The following is a 16,333-nucleotide window of genomic DNA, read 5'->3' on the forward strand; positions in this document are numbered from 1 at the left end:
CAATCTGTACTAAAGGCATGTATGAGAATAAAGCTCGTGTTCGAGTTCGCTGTTCGAGAACCGTTTATCAGAAAATCCAAGCTAAATCAAAAAATAGTTTTAACTTATGCTTATTTTATAGGGAAGAAGTAATTTGTAACAAACTACCTTACTTTAACCATATAAACTGAAACGTTCACTGGACTAGGGTAGTATCTGACCAAACTTCGGCGTATTATGTATAGTATGTCTTAATAAGATTTTTCGGACAGAAGCTTATATGTGTTCATGTAAAATTTTTGCATTTGATCATGGATAGCAATGAAGATTCAGTTTATATTTAACATTTCTACAAACTCTCTAGTCTCTGGCAAAAATTTAAGTTTATCTGTCATCAAAGTGTTTACTTAAAAAAATAATTTAGTAGTTTATGGAGCGATGGCTGTCATCGAGTTTTATTTTACTTTAATAGAAAATAAGAAAAGAAGCTTTGAGTGCACATAAAATGAAAATATTTTCGTGAATCATGTACATGTTTTACAACTTCCCTCTAGGTATAAGTGAAATAATCATATGTCTGTATTTAGAACCATTAGTGATGTTTAGTGAAAAAGCTTGTTAAGTTCCGACGATGGCGTCCGATGGTGAAATTTCGTGTGCGAATGATCCCAATTTCGCTGTTATTTACTCATTTCTAAAAACATTTGGCAAATTGTACGGCTTGGATGTTCCTACGATATCTAAATTACAAGAATTCATAGAGAATACACAAGAAGGTGAGATATCTTCGTAGATTCGTCATTGCAAATCATAAACAAACATCTTATAAGTTTTTTGTTGTTAGTATCGGATCCGTTGAAGGAGTTACACTTGAGACTTCTGCGTCGTGCTCATAAATCGGTGCCGAGCAACAGATGGGAGAGGTTTATGATAAAGTTCTGCCACCAACAAGGTCACCACCAGGAAGCCTGGGAGATCGAGAGGTTCTCTTACAAGAAAGCTAGCACACAAGTCAAATTGAAAGTATTGAAGGTAATTACGCCTACTCAGATTTTTTCTTTAATGTTGTGCATCTAATCTCATTTATTGCTAACAGACAACACTTTCACAAGTGATTCATAGTTGAGTGTGTAATATTGTCAAGTGTTCTACTAGAATGGTCTTGACCTAAACAATGTGTTTACTTTGACAACAACATAAAAGGGCTTTTAGCCTATTTGTGAAGCATGTGCTTGAAAAATATTTAAATTCTTGTACACACTTGTTTTTGCGTTTTTATTTATTAAAATTTATGGCTCTGAGCCAAATATTTTTGATTCTTAAAGTGTTTCTATGTCAATTGCTGTTTATAAATCAAGACGAAAACATTTTTTTTATGAAATTGCGATACTAACAATTTTATCTGTTCACATGTATATGCAACATATCACTGTGTCTAATAGCACATGTACTATAAATATTTCTTATTTTCTTCCACAGCTGTTACTAGAGTTCCAATTTACTTGCCACCAAAAATTTAAGAATGCTGTCAATGCTATATCATGTAAGGAGTTGAGGTTGGATCCTATTGGCAGAGACAAGAATGGCTGTGTGTACTGGCTGCAAGTGGACCATGAGGCCAACTTATGTTTGTATAAAGAAGACCAGGATGAGGAAACATGGCAGCTTGTAGCTAGGTAAAGTTTAATGATTTTGTTAATTTATTACTCTATATGTAGATTAACATGAATTTTGAATGAAAATGCCTATTTTACATACAATATAATGAGGTTTTATGCTAAACTTCTCAATTAACTATGCCAAAAAAACAATTATAGTGATTCAAGATTAAACATTATAAACAAAATCCTAAGCCACGGTAAAAACATACAGAAATAAAAAATAGTGATACTATTACAAAGTGAATAACTGTTAGCCATGTGTAGTATTTTGTTTCACATAAGCTTAGTGTAATTATTGATTATATCCTAATTTTTATTTAACTTATTTCTTATTATGAATATGAATTATTGAATTTTTTGAATATTATATTAGTGTACCTGGGACAGTCTTATGTGCAGGATTGAATTGTAATAAGCTAATGTCGATGTTTTTAATTTTGTAAGTTTTCATAAAAGAATACTAATTTTATTCACACAGGAGTAGAGAAGAACTGGTGAAAGTCATATCACAGTTGAAGAGTGGGGAAGATATTGGTCCTTTATCTGCATCTAATCCTAATGTAAATGAAGATTCTAATAGTGCTGAGGTTCCACAGTTGGAGGTAACCGCCATTTAATATATTTCATTTCAACATGTCTGTGTTACTTATGTTACATTTTACATGCTTTATAATACCACATTTAGAATAAAAGTATATTTGATCACTACCTTCTTGTACTATTGTTTGGACTGGACTTCTTCTTGGAGATACTGTTGGGACTAGACTTCATACAGAAATGTAAAATATGTATGTATATTGTGTTATTTGATTTCTTGTGCCAGGCCTATGTCTAACAGTAAAAAGATATAGGCTGAAGTGAAAGAAACACCTGAACAGTCCAAGCTTGGTCATTAAATATGGTAATTGTGAAAGTTGATTGAAGATATTGTATTTACAAATGATGTATGCCAATAGCATTTGCATAATGCATGTTAAGAGTTATCCATCTTGCAATTCATACCATTTTATGGATCATTATTTAACATTTTTTTCATTTTTTAACTCATGTCACTCAGTCTTCAAGACACTCAGTTTTCCAACTCATGTCATTAACTAATCTGAAACTGTTATAGCAATTTAAAATTTTATATCCATTGCTTTGTATACTTGTAAATCAGGTTAAAAATAATTTGTTTCCTTTAAAATATTTCAGACCAACAAATCAGAGGCTGAAGAAGAAAACGAAGAAGAGTTCCTAAGTCCAGAATCTGAATCAGAACATGAAACTGAAGAACAAAAGGATAAACAACCACTTTCAGATAAAAAGGATACAGGCCCAGATGACACTACTGACACTAAAGAAGAAAGTAGTGTAGAGGCTACTGTCACACGTAATTCTCCCGCTAAAGCCACAGAACCTGAACAACCCATTAAAGACATAGAAGTAGAGAAAGCAGAAATATCGCAACCAGCAGAAGAATCACAAGAATCAACAATAGAAAATGAGGCTGTCGAAAAAGATGAAGTTGTAGAAGAAAAGGTTGAACCACAGGAAAAAGAAAAATCTGTAGAAAAGGAACCAGAGGCATTAGAAAAACCAGCAACACCTCCTGTAGCAAAAGAAGCTGAAAAACCAGCTGCATTTGAAATGGCTGAAGTAGATGAAATACCAGTCAGTCCTAAAGCTGTAGAAAACCCCCAAGTTGCAGAAACAACTGACTCGAAAGAAGAAAGTCTAGAAGAGGTAAGTAAAGAACAAAAAGATGATGAAGTAGGTGAAGCCATAGAGGAACCTGTTATGTTGGTAACTGGTGAAGGCAGTGGAGCTGACTGTGAAAGCTCATACATCATAGGTGAAGAAATTTCAGAACCAGTCATGTATTTCTATGGCGAAGGTTGGGGCTACGACAATGATACGGGTAACCCCGAAACCATTGAACAAGCCAACAGTCCAGAAGAAAACTCCGCTGAAGAAAACGGGACTGAAGAATGCCTCAACGGTGATGTTCACGAACTTTCGAATTCAAGCAATAAAACTAAATTAGGAAAAAGTGTTAAGTTAAAAAGTAGTGTACCCTCAGTTACTAAAAGAACTTTGAAAAAACAATCCAATGACACCACAGAAGTATTAAACACGGACCCTAAAAAACCTTGTGTGCGCGATCTAGAACAATCAGATGGCTCTAATTCAGCAAAAAATAATGAAAACGACTTAAAAAGAGAAGCTAGTGTCAACGACAAAAGTACTACAGATAGTGAAAGTCCTAAAAAGAATAACGCTAAGAAAGGGAGGCGTAAAGTTAAAAAGAAAAGCAATCTCGCCAGAACTTTAAAACTAAATAAAAGCACAGAGTTAGTGAATGCAGAGACTGATAATTCTCACGATAGTAAAACAAGTATCATAGAGAAGAGAAAAAGCAGTGTATCTTCTGTTGATCAAGAGGATACAGTCAACACCGAGAATGAGAAAGAAAAGAGTCCTGATAAAGAACTTAAAGTAGAAGACCCCTTACCTCCTAAGAAGTTACGGTTAGAAACAACACCAGAGAGTGATGTAAGCACACATTCCAAGGAAATAGGAGATAACGTAGATAACGGCGAAACTAATAAAGACACTTTGAATAATGTTGAAAGTAATCCAATAGCGCAGCGGAAGAAAATAAAGGCGAATAAAGGAAAGTTCAAAAGAAAAAAGATCGTGAAAAAGGTCGAAGATGATGCTGAAAAAGGCAGTGACAAAGAAATTGTAACTGACAATGGTAAGAAAGAGTGTAAGTCTTTGAAAAGGTCTCTATTAGATGCTACTATGAGCGATAAGAATAAATCAGAATCTCAAAGTGAGAGCGAAGATGACGAACCTATAACCAGTGGGAAACGACTCAAAATCAAACCTAAGAAAATCAGCACAACCACTAGGTAAATGTGTTATTTTTTAAAATTTGTTCCGATAACTATTTTAGAAACTGCTTGGATTCTAGTTGTTTATTTTTTATTCCAGAAAAAAAGTAGAAGCGAAACTTTTAGAAAAGCAATCAAGTGACGAATCTGAGGAAGAGACTCTCTATAGTATAGGTATGTTGTAATCTCTTACATTAGACTAGCTTTTTTAATTAAATATGAATCTAATAAGACAGTTCTAATATATTTATTGCTACTATTGCAAGGTTAAAATTATTTAGCTGCCTTTGAATAAGATAAAGATCATATTAAGTAACTTTAATTTATTGTGAAACAAAAAAAATACACGAAAACCGTTAAGTACAACCATACCATTGTAAGTTCCATCATTAATGTGTGCCTCATGACTTCCATACCACCAACAGCTGGCAAGAAATCATCAAAGAAGTTGATAAAGAAGAAGAACAAAGACAAAGGCAAGCCCAACAAGGACAAGGACAAGGCCCGCGGTCGCGGCGGGTCGGACGAGTCGGACGCGGCGCCCGTGCGGCAGTCGCGCAGGATCGCGCAGATGAAGATCAAGGAGGAGGCCGAGAGGAGGCACATGGAAGAGGTGGCCTTGCGGGAGATGAAGAAGATACATAAGAAGAAGGTAGGCTTTGGCATATTTAATTATATTATGTCCTAGGGGTAACAAATGAGTATATTTTTCCTTTTTTTTAGCTCTTACGGCCAAACTGCAGGTAGTCTTTCTAGTTGGTACTTTCGACCTACTTCCATGTATTAGACATCTCTAGGGCTGTGATTGATTAAAAAAAAGAGTGTTTTAGTAATCTTATGTGTTAATCCTGGTTGTTACGTACGAAGTTTCGTCTAAATCCGTTTACCGGTATTTGCGTGAAAGGAACAAATATCCATTAACAAACTTTCGCTTTTATAATACTAGCAGGAAGTAGTTTCGTTGTAGTTTCGAAAAACTCGCGTTAAATTTTTGTTCATACTTTTTTTCATTGATGAATGAATACTTATTTTTTTCTTACTCTACAGAGTACTTATAACTGGCTCCGATACACTATGTTTCAAATAGAATTAAGATATACATTTTAACAGTAGTCTCGTAGTCACGTCGCTTAAGCATATGAATGCACGAAGGTAAGAATGTAAGTGCGTGTCTGTACCTGTGTACTTATGTAGGAGTAGAATAGATACGGTAAGCTTTTGATGTCTGTAACTTGTAATTATGAGCCTATAAATAAATATAAGTGACACTCGCTCCCACAGTCAAACCGTTTGAACAGTTTTGTGGGGCATGTAATTTAATGATTTAGGGCTGATTTTTCCATCGCCAGATAATTTTTATTCGATTAATATGTTTGACGTTTTGACAGCCTTTGTATAGAAAATATGACAAACTGCCATATTTATTCTTCAGATAAAAGTTATCTGAGGATTGAAAAATCAGGCCTTAGTGGTATAACAGAGAAATAAAGTCTTGAATTGAATGAAATTGTAACATACACATTTCGTTCCCAGAACAAAGACGACGACGAGGAGGAGGAGTGGCGCGCGAGCGGCGCGAGCAGCTCGTGCGGGTCGCGGCGGCGGCGCCACGCCCAGTGGCGCTCCGACCACTCCACGGGGCCCGAGCCCGACTCCGACTCCGACGAGCCGCTGTTCGAGCTGCACGACGAACCCGACCGTCAGTACTACTGCGATACTATACAATACTAGCCACAGCAGACGCTGTTTTGCCTTAAAATTTGTTCTGGGGAATAGAAATAGAATATGAAAATTAGATGTTGTCCTAGTCTCAGATCAAAATTTCATTTGCGTATTAGGTAAATACGCACATGAAATTTTATGAGTATCGGTCACACGAGAATTTTAAATATTAGATTCAGTTTCCGTGATACCCATACATGGGTATTACCTTTTATGTACACCCGCTATGCATTTATTATCTTTAATGCATAGCGAGTTTCATTTGCCCCAAAGTTGATACTTTCAAAAATATCTCAAAAATGGTTTAATCAAATTAAATTTCACAGCTAATTAAATTAAATTTTCAAACTAAAGCGGAATTTCGATTAGAGTATCTATCTTATTGAATTAAAGATAACAATAAAGAATATCTATATTTTTGTTAACAGTGGTTTTCAACAAATCGGATCACGAATTCTCACCGGAATCTGACTTGGAGACCGACGAACCGGTCGAACCAATGAAACGTGCGCGAACTTTACAAGAAGGTAAGCAATTTTAAAACTATGAATTTGTATGTTACTATCAACGTTCTGTTAAATACCTTTCTAGGTAATATTAATAATTAGTCCGACAGAAACTGGTTTTCGGGCCGAAACCGAATTTTCGGCTGTGGCTTCAGTTTCGGCCGAAACCGAAAACGATACTCACAATTATAGAATTCCTTAAAATTTGGTGCTTAATACCCATTATTCTACATTAGTTAGAGCATGAAACGGAAACACAGTAAGTTTATTGCGGAGGCATCCGAACGGCGCACGACAATTCCCGAACAGGGCCGCGAGCGTGAGCGTCTGCCAAAGCGTTGCCGCGACAAATGAGGTTTGGCGAGCGTGCTCGACAACTTCAGAAATCAGTTTCAATTTCGGTAAAAGTTCGGCCAATTTTAGCTAAACTTTGATTTTTGGCCGACTTTTGGCTGAAACCGAAACCGAACCTGCAGTCGGATATTATTAATATAATATTAATGGAAAACAACGTGTTGATAATTTTACCGGGAGGCTGTCCAATGTCGATTTTGACTTTCTAAAAGTGTCATTCAAGTGGGTAGCCGATTTTTAAATTTGAGATAATTGATAATTGAGACTTGTTTATTTGTAAACACCCAACATTGTGCTATGTCGCTGCAGACGCGGAGGACGCGGGTGGGTTCTGTCAGCGCTGCGGCAGCGGCGAGCAGCCGGAGTGGATCCTGCTGTGCGACAAGTGCGACGCCGGGTACCACGCCAGCTGCCTCAAGCCGCTGCTGCTGCTCGTGCCCGAGGGCGACTGGTACTGCCCGCCCTGCAACCATGTGAGTACATTATACGACGCCGGGTACCACGCCAGCTGCCTCAAGCCGCTGCTGCTGCTCGTGCCCGAGGGCGACTGGTACTGCCCGCCCTGCAACCATGTGAGTACATTATACGACGCCGGGTACCACGCCAGCTGCCTCAAGCCGCTGCTGCTGCTCGTGCCCGAGGGCGACTGGTACTGCCCGCCCTGCAACCATGTGAGTACATTATACGACGCCGGGTACCACGCCAGCTGCCTCAAGCCGCTGCTGCTGCTCGTGCCCGAGGGCGACTGGTACTGCCCGCCCTGCAACCATGTGAGTACATTATACGACGCCGGGTACCACGCCAGCTGCCTCAAGCCGCTGCTGCTGCTCGTGCCCGAGGGCGACTGGTACTGCCCGCCCTGCAACCATGTGAGTACATTATACGACGCCGGGTACCACGCCAGCTGCCTCAAACCGCTGTGTTATCATGGAAAAAAAAGTTATGTATTATTAATGTGAAAGTAACTCTGTCTGTCTGTTACGCTTTCACGTCTAAACCACTGAACTGATTTTAATTAAATTTGGTACAGAGATAGACTAGACCTTGAGAAAGAACATAGGATAGTTTTTATACCGGACTTTTGAAGAGTTCTCTTGGAAACGCGATATAACCGACCTCGACGCGGGCGAAGCCGCGGGCGAAAAGCTAGTCTCTAAATAAAATCTATTTTAATTCTTATCTTCCATTTTTCATTTCTAGGATATGTTGATAGCATCTTTAGAAGCGGAACTGGTGAAATACGACGAGCTAGTAGTCGTAGTAGAAGCTGAGAGAGAAAGAAAGAAGCAAGAAGAGCCGGAGCCGGTGATTGAGAAGGAGTCGGAAGAGGAGAAGGAGACTCAACAGGAGAACGATGAAGATAAATCCAGTGGTAAGTTTTAGAAAAATCTTTTAATATTGTGTAAATGAAATCAGAACCACTGCTACGTTAAGTGGGATAGCTTTCCCGATTCCGCTTCAGTGAAAGCTCTGCTGTAAAAGGTCATAGTGGATTTCGATAAAATAAATGAAAGTATTAATTCTAATTGGTATCCAATAATGTTACAAGTTAAAGTCTATGTCACTTTTATCTGAGGAATAAATATGGCCGTTTGACATATTTTCTATACAAAAGCTGTGAAAACGTCAAACATATTCGTCGAATAAAAGTTATCTGGCGATTGAAAAACCGGCTCTTAGTTGTATTGCTATGTTAAAATTAATGTAGACTGCTGCTCATTGAGTGTTGAAAAACTCAAATGAAACTTTCGAAACATTTTTTTTTAACAAAACCTGAACTTATCGAAAATCATTGATGTAGATGTCAGTGCAAGCAGCGATTGGTCATCGACGTCAGAAGAAGAAGCGGTGTACCGTCTGCGCGCGCGCAAGCAGCTGCCCGTCAGCTACCGCAGCCAGGAGTACGACAGGCTCATCAGCTCTGCCATCAAGGTAACTTGGAAAACACTCATATTTTCTTTGGGTTTCGAAAGTTATCTTGTTAAGATCCGATTAGCTAGTAGTTAGTTTTGTCGTCAGTACAGTACTTAGTTTCATGATTTACTGTCAAATAGCTCATCAAACTACTAAACAGTTTTTATGAAGATTGCACTTTTATTACTAGGAGTATATTTCACTTTAATATTTTATAATGTCCAATTCTGAACTGTGAGCTGGTGTGTCACGCCTTAATTCCTTAATTAGCTATAGCCTAATACTTTAAACGGTGGGATATCTATACTATTTAACGAAATAATTAACCTAAAGATTAATCATATTATTAAAGTAGAGCGAAGAAACAAAGATTTAGTCTCCCTATTTATTTAACAACAGGAGGAATACGTAGAAGCAACAACTAGTGCAGGAAACCAAGGACGCGGGAAGGACATATCGACGATCATAGAGGCCGCTGAGGAGGAAAAGATGAAGGCTGAACGAGAGGCTTTGGAACAGGTAGGTCCTATAGTAAACACTTATTTACTATATGTTTGAAACCAGCTTTGCCCCTAGATGTCGCTAAACGAGAAGGAGGAGAGCTTACCACCTCCTTGTAGTCTAAGACTGTTATGTTGTATGATTGTGGAAGCGAGACGGTGAAGTTAATGTTTAACATTTTGTTATTAAAAGTTTTAAAAGGCTTGCAACGCACTTGTTTGGTCCATTAAATTCTTATTGATAATTTTTCAGGGTAAACCTGTTGAGAAAAAATCAAAGAAGAAACTGCGACGGAAACCTAGGAAACTTAACTCTCTGGAGGTACCGTCTGAAGATGATGACGAAACTGATGAGGACTTCAAAGATACCGGGTAACTTACAACTAACTCTTTACTCATATTTATATTGTACATAATAATATGTGTCTGTTTACTTCATAAAGCTCTGGCTATGGTTGCAAGTAGACCATTAGCGGCTAGAGCACCCAGGATATAGTAAGAAAGTGTCTTAATTACGTAGAATTTGTACCTGTCTGTTTGTTCTTTCGTTTCCTCTTGTGGTTCCCTTGTATCTGTGTTAAAGAACTGAACATTTATTGTCTGGTTAGATAGAATTATTAGACCAAGGGGGCGCTATAAGAACGTTTCTAATATCCGCAGTTTGATTTTACCAAAAATGTATTTTTGAACAATACTACCTAATTCTCCTCCTATACCAGCTTAACCTACTTGGGACATTTAGTAAACAATTAATGTATGCAGTGGTTTTAGTATGGATTCTTCATCTGAAATCTCGTCTTCGGCCGAGCGTGAGAGCTCCAGCGATTCGAGGTCGTCCGACTCGCTGCCTATACGACGGACATGTAGATCTGATAAAAAAGGTTTGTAGACATAGTTATTTGTATATCTTGTATTATGGAAGAATATTTATTATATACCTATGTACGTATGTAGTAGAATGTTTTAACTCGCTCGGTGCCAAGTAGTCCTGTTCTACGTACACCTCGTATATTTATTTTAGCGAAAATATATTTAACGAAAGTACAATTTTAAAATTACTAACTAATTAAGTACACTTTATAGGATCGTAGTAGTCGATAGGCGATACTGACTGCGGTACACATATATTGATTAGTCTAAAAGATAGACGATAATTTATTGTTTTTTTGCGCATAGGAGAACGAACAAAAATGACAGAATCATCACCTGAAGTGAAGAAAAAGAAGAAAGGAGTTTTGGATGACAGTTCGAGCGAGTCGGCTGGTGCCAAAGAGTGGTCCTCGAAGTCTAAGTAAGTTTATTTCAATTATGTAATGGAAAGAAGAAGAAAAATAAGTTTGAATCGTATATAATGGAAAACAACAATAAGTCCTTTGTACTATAAAAAGAAAAAAGAGCTATTTTCACAAGTATTTTATAATTATTTGTTTCAGATCATCAAAATCCAAATCTCGTCCTCCAAAACTGAAGCGTCGTGATAAAAGCAAGAAGTCTCGCAAGCGCAGCGGTCTGACGCAATACGACGCGGACGGTAACGTGATACGAGCGCGAGTTACTTACGGCGGCCTCAGCGACGACCTCAACGACTGGTCGCCCAAACATCGCACGCGACAGAAGAAGATCAACTATACTGAGATGCCTAACACTGAGTCGGAGGATGTAAGGATGTTATAATTTAGAATATGAAACATTAATATCACAACTTTTATAGTTAGCCGATTGATTGATGTCACCCCGCCAAATGAGTAGGGCAAACATTAGTGTCATCCACGAATACTTGTCCTGAGTCTGGGTGTTTTTGTTCATGGGGCTTGCTTGTTTTTGAAACCTCCTGTAAAGATTAGACATAATCGTTTTAAAACTAAAATTCTTAACGTAAATGCTCGTAATTAAGTTTCTACGAAGAACTCAGTTAAAATTGACACACAATCAAAAAGTTGATACTTTCAAGATTGTTTCATAAATCGCTGCATAATACAAGCATTTTCATTCTTTAGAATTACAATGTTCAATAACATAAAAAGGAAAAAATTGAGAGGAGCATATAAATCCTGACTTTATTTAATGTATGTATGTATGTATGTTTTTTTCTATTTCATGCTTTAAAAACATTAACCAACAATCGTCTACCACAGGAAATGCACAAATCAAGTGGCAAACACATGCCGGACAGTTCAGACGAATACAAAGTCGACACCGACGCTACAACTGACTCCGACGACGAGAAAGCGAAGCGCAAAAAGGCGGAAGAGGCAGAACTAGAGGGACAGACAAGCGAGGAGAAGAGGAAGGCCATCAGCGACCTTATCAAGAAGACTGCTGTAGTGCCGCTAGAGAAACTGCCCGAGGATGTCACGAGGGCCAAAACTGAAGAACTGCAAGCGCATTTGAGTAAGTTTGTTAAGCTCTGTATGTTATTCAGGTTCTTCTGATTTTTCTGGAGTGATTACGATAGGCATCGTCTAATATGTTTACATTTATCAAGTTTTTTTTAAAATAACACAGTACGAGGAGTCTTCTTTTACATAAAAAATGTATAATAATGGAAATGACTGTACCAGTCATTTCCAATATTGGGCCATGACAACGTAATATTATGGCGTTTGGCAACATTATATTTACCGATTTTGAACATCCATCATAATTCTATTTTTTTTATAGATGCCCAAGCAGCTATGAATGCTGCTGCTCGTCCAAATCGCGGTAGAGGCAGCAGGGGCGGACGTGGTAGCAGGTAATTTTTTATTTCCATTTAGTATGATTAAAAAATCTCCCACAAAAAATATTTTATGTGATTGTCTTCCGTCTAAGCGGTTTAAGATAGTTCAAATACTTGGTCCTAATGAATAAAGTGCCAGTGTTATAATGTAAGTATGTGTGTGTGTAGAGGCGCGCGCTCGTCCCGCGGCTCGCGCGGCGCCGCGCCCGACGACGCGCTCGCCAAGCTCATCGGGGTCAAGATCAAGGGTAAGCGGCGGCTGGCACTTGTGGCGTCTGACATGTCGCCCATATAGTTACTTACCTTAAGCGACGATTAGACTAGACTACTGCACTACAAGTTGGAGTTAGGACGTTCTGTTTACACTGGCCTATGTAGGCCTAAGTTGGATTCTACCTAGGATGTAGCACGTAGATACGTGGTGTCCTACATGCCTAACTATGATTACACTTGTCCTTACGTAGGAAACTACATGAGGTAGTGCACTACATGTAGTCTAGTCTAATCGCCGCTTTAGTTTACTTATGCTAGAACATTGATGTTGCTTTTAAACTATTAGTAGAATTACTCAGTACGAAAATACTGACGAGTGGCTCAAATACATAATTATTTGTATGAGTACATTTTTTAATAATGAGGTGTAAGTAAATATCTTATAATAATCTAAATACTTGTTTACCCAGATTTGAGGACTGATGGCTCACCAACCAAACCTAACCAAGTAAGTTGTTCATCATGCTACTTTGTTCATTATTGTTTATTTTTATTAATTTTTTGAAATGAATTAACAATTAATCAAACAACAAAATTCACAGGTGGAAAGAGAAAAGAAACGTCAAGAGCGAGAAGCGAAACGGGCTGAACGTGAAGCTAAGAAACAGGAAAGAATTCAAAAGAGGGAAGAAAAGGAAAAGATGAAAGAACAGAAAGCTAAAGAGCGAGAGGAGAAGAGACTAGCTCGAATCGCGATGCAGGAGAGCAAGCGGTTGAAGAAGGAGAAGATGGAGTTCTCCCCGCCGCCGCTGGGCTCCGGGCTCGGGGGCGCGCTGGGGGGCTTCCCCCCGCGGGCCCCGCTGCCCTACCGCGAGCCCCCGCGGTACCCCGCCGCGCCGCGCCTGCAGGTACGGCATAGCCCCCATACACTAGCACTTAACATTCACACGCTGATCAAACGTGTTTGTGATAAGTGTCTATTAAAGCTTATTAAAGGTCCTTCAAACTGTTAAACCAATGCTGAATATTGCTTAATATACAGCAAAATATTCTTTAGATGTTTCACAGACTAGCTACATACATGATGAGACATATCAAAACCTTGTGTAGATCTCTTCATTCATATTTTCTTTGCTCGGGGGCTCTTTTTTAATTCGGCTCGTACAATCCGCATGTAATACGAAGTCGGGAATTTCTCAGGTTACTTAGATTAATGTTTATTATTATTAAACTTTGTGTTGTCCATCCCAGGTGCGTGCGGAGTTACGCGGCGTGCTGTCGGCGGAAGAGCGCGCGCAACACTCCGCGCGACCCGACCAGGCCGCCGCGCTCAGAGAGGGTGAGATACCACACTATTACATAAATAAACATTAATTTTTAAACTATAAAGTCATGAAAGTCAGTTTGAGAAAAAATAATACAAAATCTATAAAATAAATTTTACGCGATGGTAATAATGGTATGTATTAAGATCTTAATACTTGAAAATGCTTGACAACACAATAATAATGTAGAATAACCAATGAAAGTAGAACCGTGGTTTTACATTCAAGCCATAATGTCAGCAGGTACGCTTTCAGTAGCTGGTTCGCCTCAACCCTTCAAGCCGATCACGGAGGAGCCCAGCATCATCACGCGGATGCCGCACATGATCAACCAACAATACAGGTCAGTTTAACACCAAACTACATACTCATAAAAATTATAATCTTCGTCTTCACGGCATTGCTTAGGTTTTTAATGCGATGGTATTGTGTGTAGGGGTCCGATGATGTACCCCGGCGGCGGGTCGTACGGGCCGCGCGGACAGAACATGTCCATGTACGGGCTGCACCCCGGCGCGAGGCAGTTCCCGCAGTACTACGGACACGTGCGCCATCCCGCCGGGTACCCGCCGCGCGGACCCTACCCGCCCGCCACCTCGCCCGCGCCCCCGGGACACGGGCCGCCGCCCGGACACGGCCCGCCTCCCGGACACGGCCCGCCTCCCGGACACGGCCCACCGCCCGGACATGGCCCGCCTCCTGGTCACGGCCCACCACCCGGACACGGCCCACCTCCGGGCCACGGGCCGCCTCCTGGACATGGCCCACCTCCCGGACACGGAGCACCGCCACGACACGGACTGCCGCCCGGACACGGTCCGCCACCAGGACACGGTCCTCCACCTGGACATGGCCCGCCACCTGGACATGGCCCGATGCCTTCTGGCCATGGCCCACCAAACTCGAATCACGGTCCAAGCGGCCCAGGACACGGGCCGCCTCGGCCTGGTCATGGACCTTCACCACCCGGCCACAGACCTCCATCTGGTCATGGACCATCGCCTCCCGCCCACGGTCCACCACCTGGACATGGCCCATCACCAGGTCATGGACCATCGCCACCTGGTATCGGGCCTCCACCAGGTCATGGGCCGTCACCTACTGGACATGGGCCCTCGCCTTCTGGACATGGGCCCTCGCCTTCGGGACATGGTCCGTCACCACACGGCCTCCCGCACGCTGGGCTCGGTCCCCTGGGCCTGCACAGGCCGCATGCGCCGGGCCCGCCTGGCGCAATGCCCCCTACCTCCAGCCCGCACGGCATGCCAAGTTCTGGCCTTCCGGGCGGCCCGCTTGCTATGCATCGTGGCATGCCACCCGGCCTGGGCGGTCCTCTCGGCGTTCCGCTGCAGAACCGGCCACCGTCGTCGGGACCACCACCACCACGTTCTACGCCCCCTGTGGATCAGGAACCGCCGGTACGAATCAAAGCCGAGGTTAAAACTGAACCCGAGTATCGGTCGCCCACCGCGTCGCCGGCGCGGGATCCTTCGCCCACGCCGCCTCGCGACGAACCTCCTCGACATCCAAAAATCAAGCATACAGAGAACAAGGACCGCAGGCCGCGCTACCCGCTCGGGCCGTACGCACCACAGTACGGGCCGTACGGGCCATACGCGCCCCCGCCGGGGCCGGCAGACCGCGGCGTCCCGCCAGGCCCGCGCGGGCCGCTCCCGCACCCTCTGTCGCACCACCCGTACGCGCCCGAAGCGCGGCCGCGGAGCCCCGCGCTGGAGGCGGGCGGCGGCAGCGGCGCGGGCTACCTGCCGCCGCACCTGCGCGGGGCGCGCGCGCCCTTCCTGCCGCCGGCGGCGCCGCGCTCGCCGGCCGAGGCGGCGCCGGCGCGCCTGGAGCCGCTGGGCGTCGTCAAGCAGGAGATGCCCGACTCGCCCGCGCCGGTGCCGCCCGCGCAGCCCTCCCCCGCGCCCGGCCCGAGCCCCGTGCTCGCGGGGCCTGGCCTGGCCGGCCCGGGGCTGGCGGGGGCCGGCATGCTGGGCCCGGGGCTGGCAGTGCCGGGCATGGCGGGTCCGGGCCTGGCCGGGCCGGGCATGGCGGGTCCGGGTCTGGCCGGGCCGGGCATGGCGGGCCCGAGCGGGCGCGAGGAGGGCAGCGTGTTCGGCGGGCTCGTGAGCTACTTCTCGAGCCAACACGAGGACGACGACATCGACGCGTAGCCGCCGCTGTACATACCGCGCGATAGATAATTATATTTATGCGCCGCACCTCGCGGCTCGCTCTGTACGATATTAATGTGTTAGTGTAGGAGTTTTAGTTTAGCAATAGGGAGTAAATATTATATATTATTGAGTCTTTTTGGTCTCGAATAGGCGAATGTATTATTATTTTGGTTATGTTTAAGTGAGATTTATTTATATACGACCGATAGGTACTTACAGTATACTCTGAATACGAATTTTATTAAAGAGATCGACGACATTTTTTTTGAAAAAATAAATGTTTTCTCCTACAATTTTACATGTATCATTTTATTAACCTCATTTCACTTCCCTTAATTTTTCTTTTTTCTTGGTTATAATGAACGAATATTATTCTGATTAAAA

General features: G+C 42.1%; 1 protein-coding gene across 1 annotated transcript; it reads left to right on the forward strand.

Moving 5' to 3' along the window:
- Nucleotides 1-254: 254 nt before the first annotated feature.
- LOC113497447 (remodeling and spacing factor 1-like) lies at nt 255-15,946 on the forward strand. Its single transcript, XM_026877000.1, has 25 exons — nt 255-755; nt 824-1,011; nt 1,459-1,655; nt 2,119-2,242; nt 2,835-4,537; nt 4,620-4,693; nt 4,945-5,171; nt 6,053-6,218; nt 6,670-6,768; nt 7,411-7,574; nt 8,302-8,473; nt 8,903-9,033; nt 9,415-9,534; nt 9,769-9,887; nt 10,278-10,396; nt 10,692-10,806; nt 10,949-11,174; nt 11,651-11,906; nt 12,177-12,249; nt 12,403-12,482; nt 12,918-12,955; nt 13,050-13,355; nt 13,699-13,786; nt 14,016-14,115; nt 14,209-15,946. The coding sequence occupies exons 1-25, from the start codon at nt 611-613 to the stop codon at nt 15,944-15,946; spliced, it is 6,768 nt and encodes a 2,255-aa protein (XP_026732801.1). The 5' UTR covers nt 255-610.
- The last annotated feature ends 387 nt before the right edge of the window (nt 15,947-16,333 follow it).

This window comes from Trichoplusia ni, chromosome 9, assembly GCF_003590095.1.
Source record: "Trichoplusia ni isolate ovarian cell line Hi5 chromosome 9, tn1, whole genome shotgun sequence".
Lineage (NCBI taxonomy): Eukaryota > Metazoa > Arthropoda > Insecta > Lepidoptera > Noctuidae > Trichoplusia > Trichoplusia ni.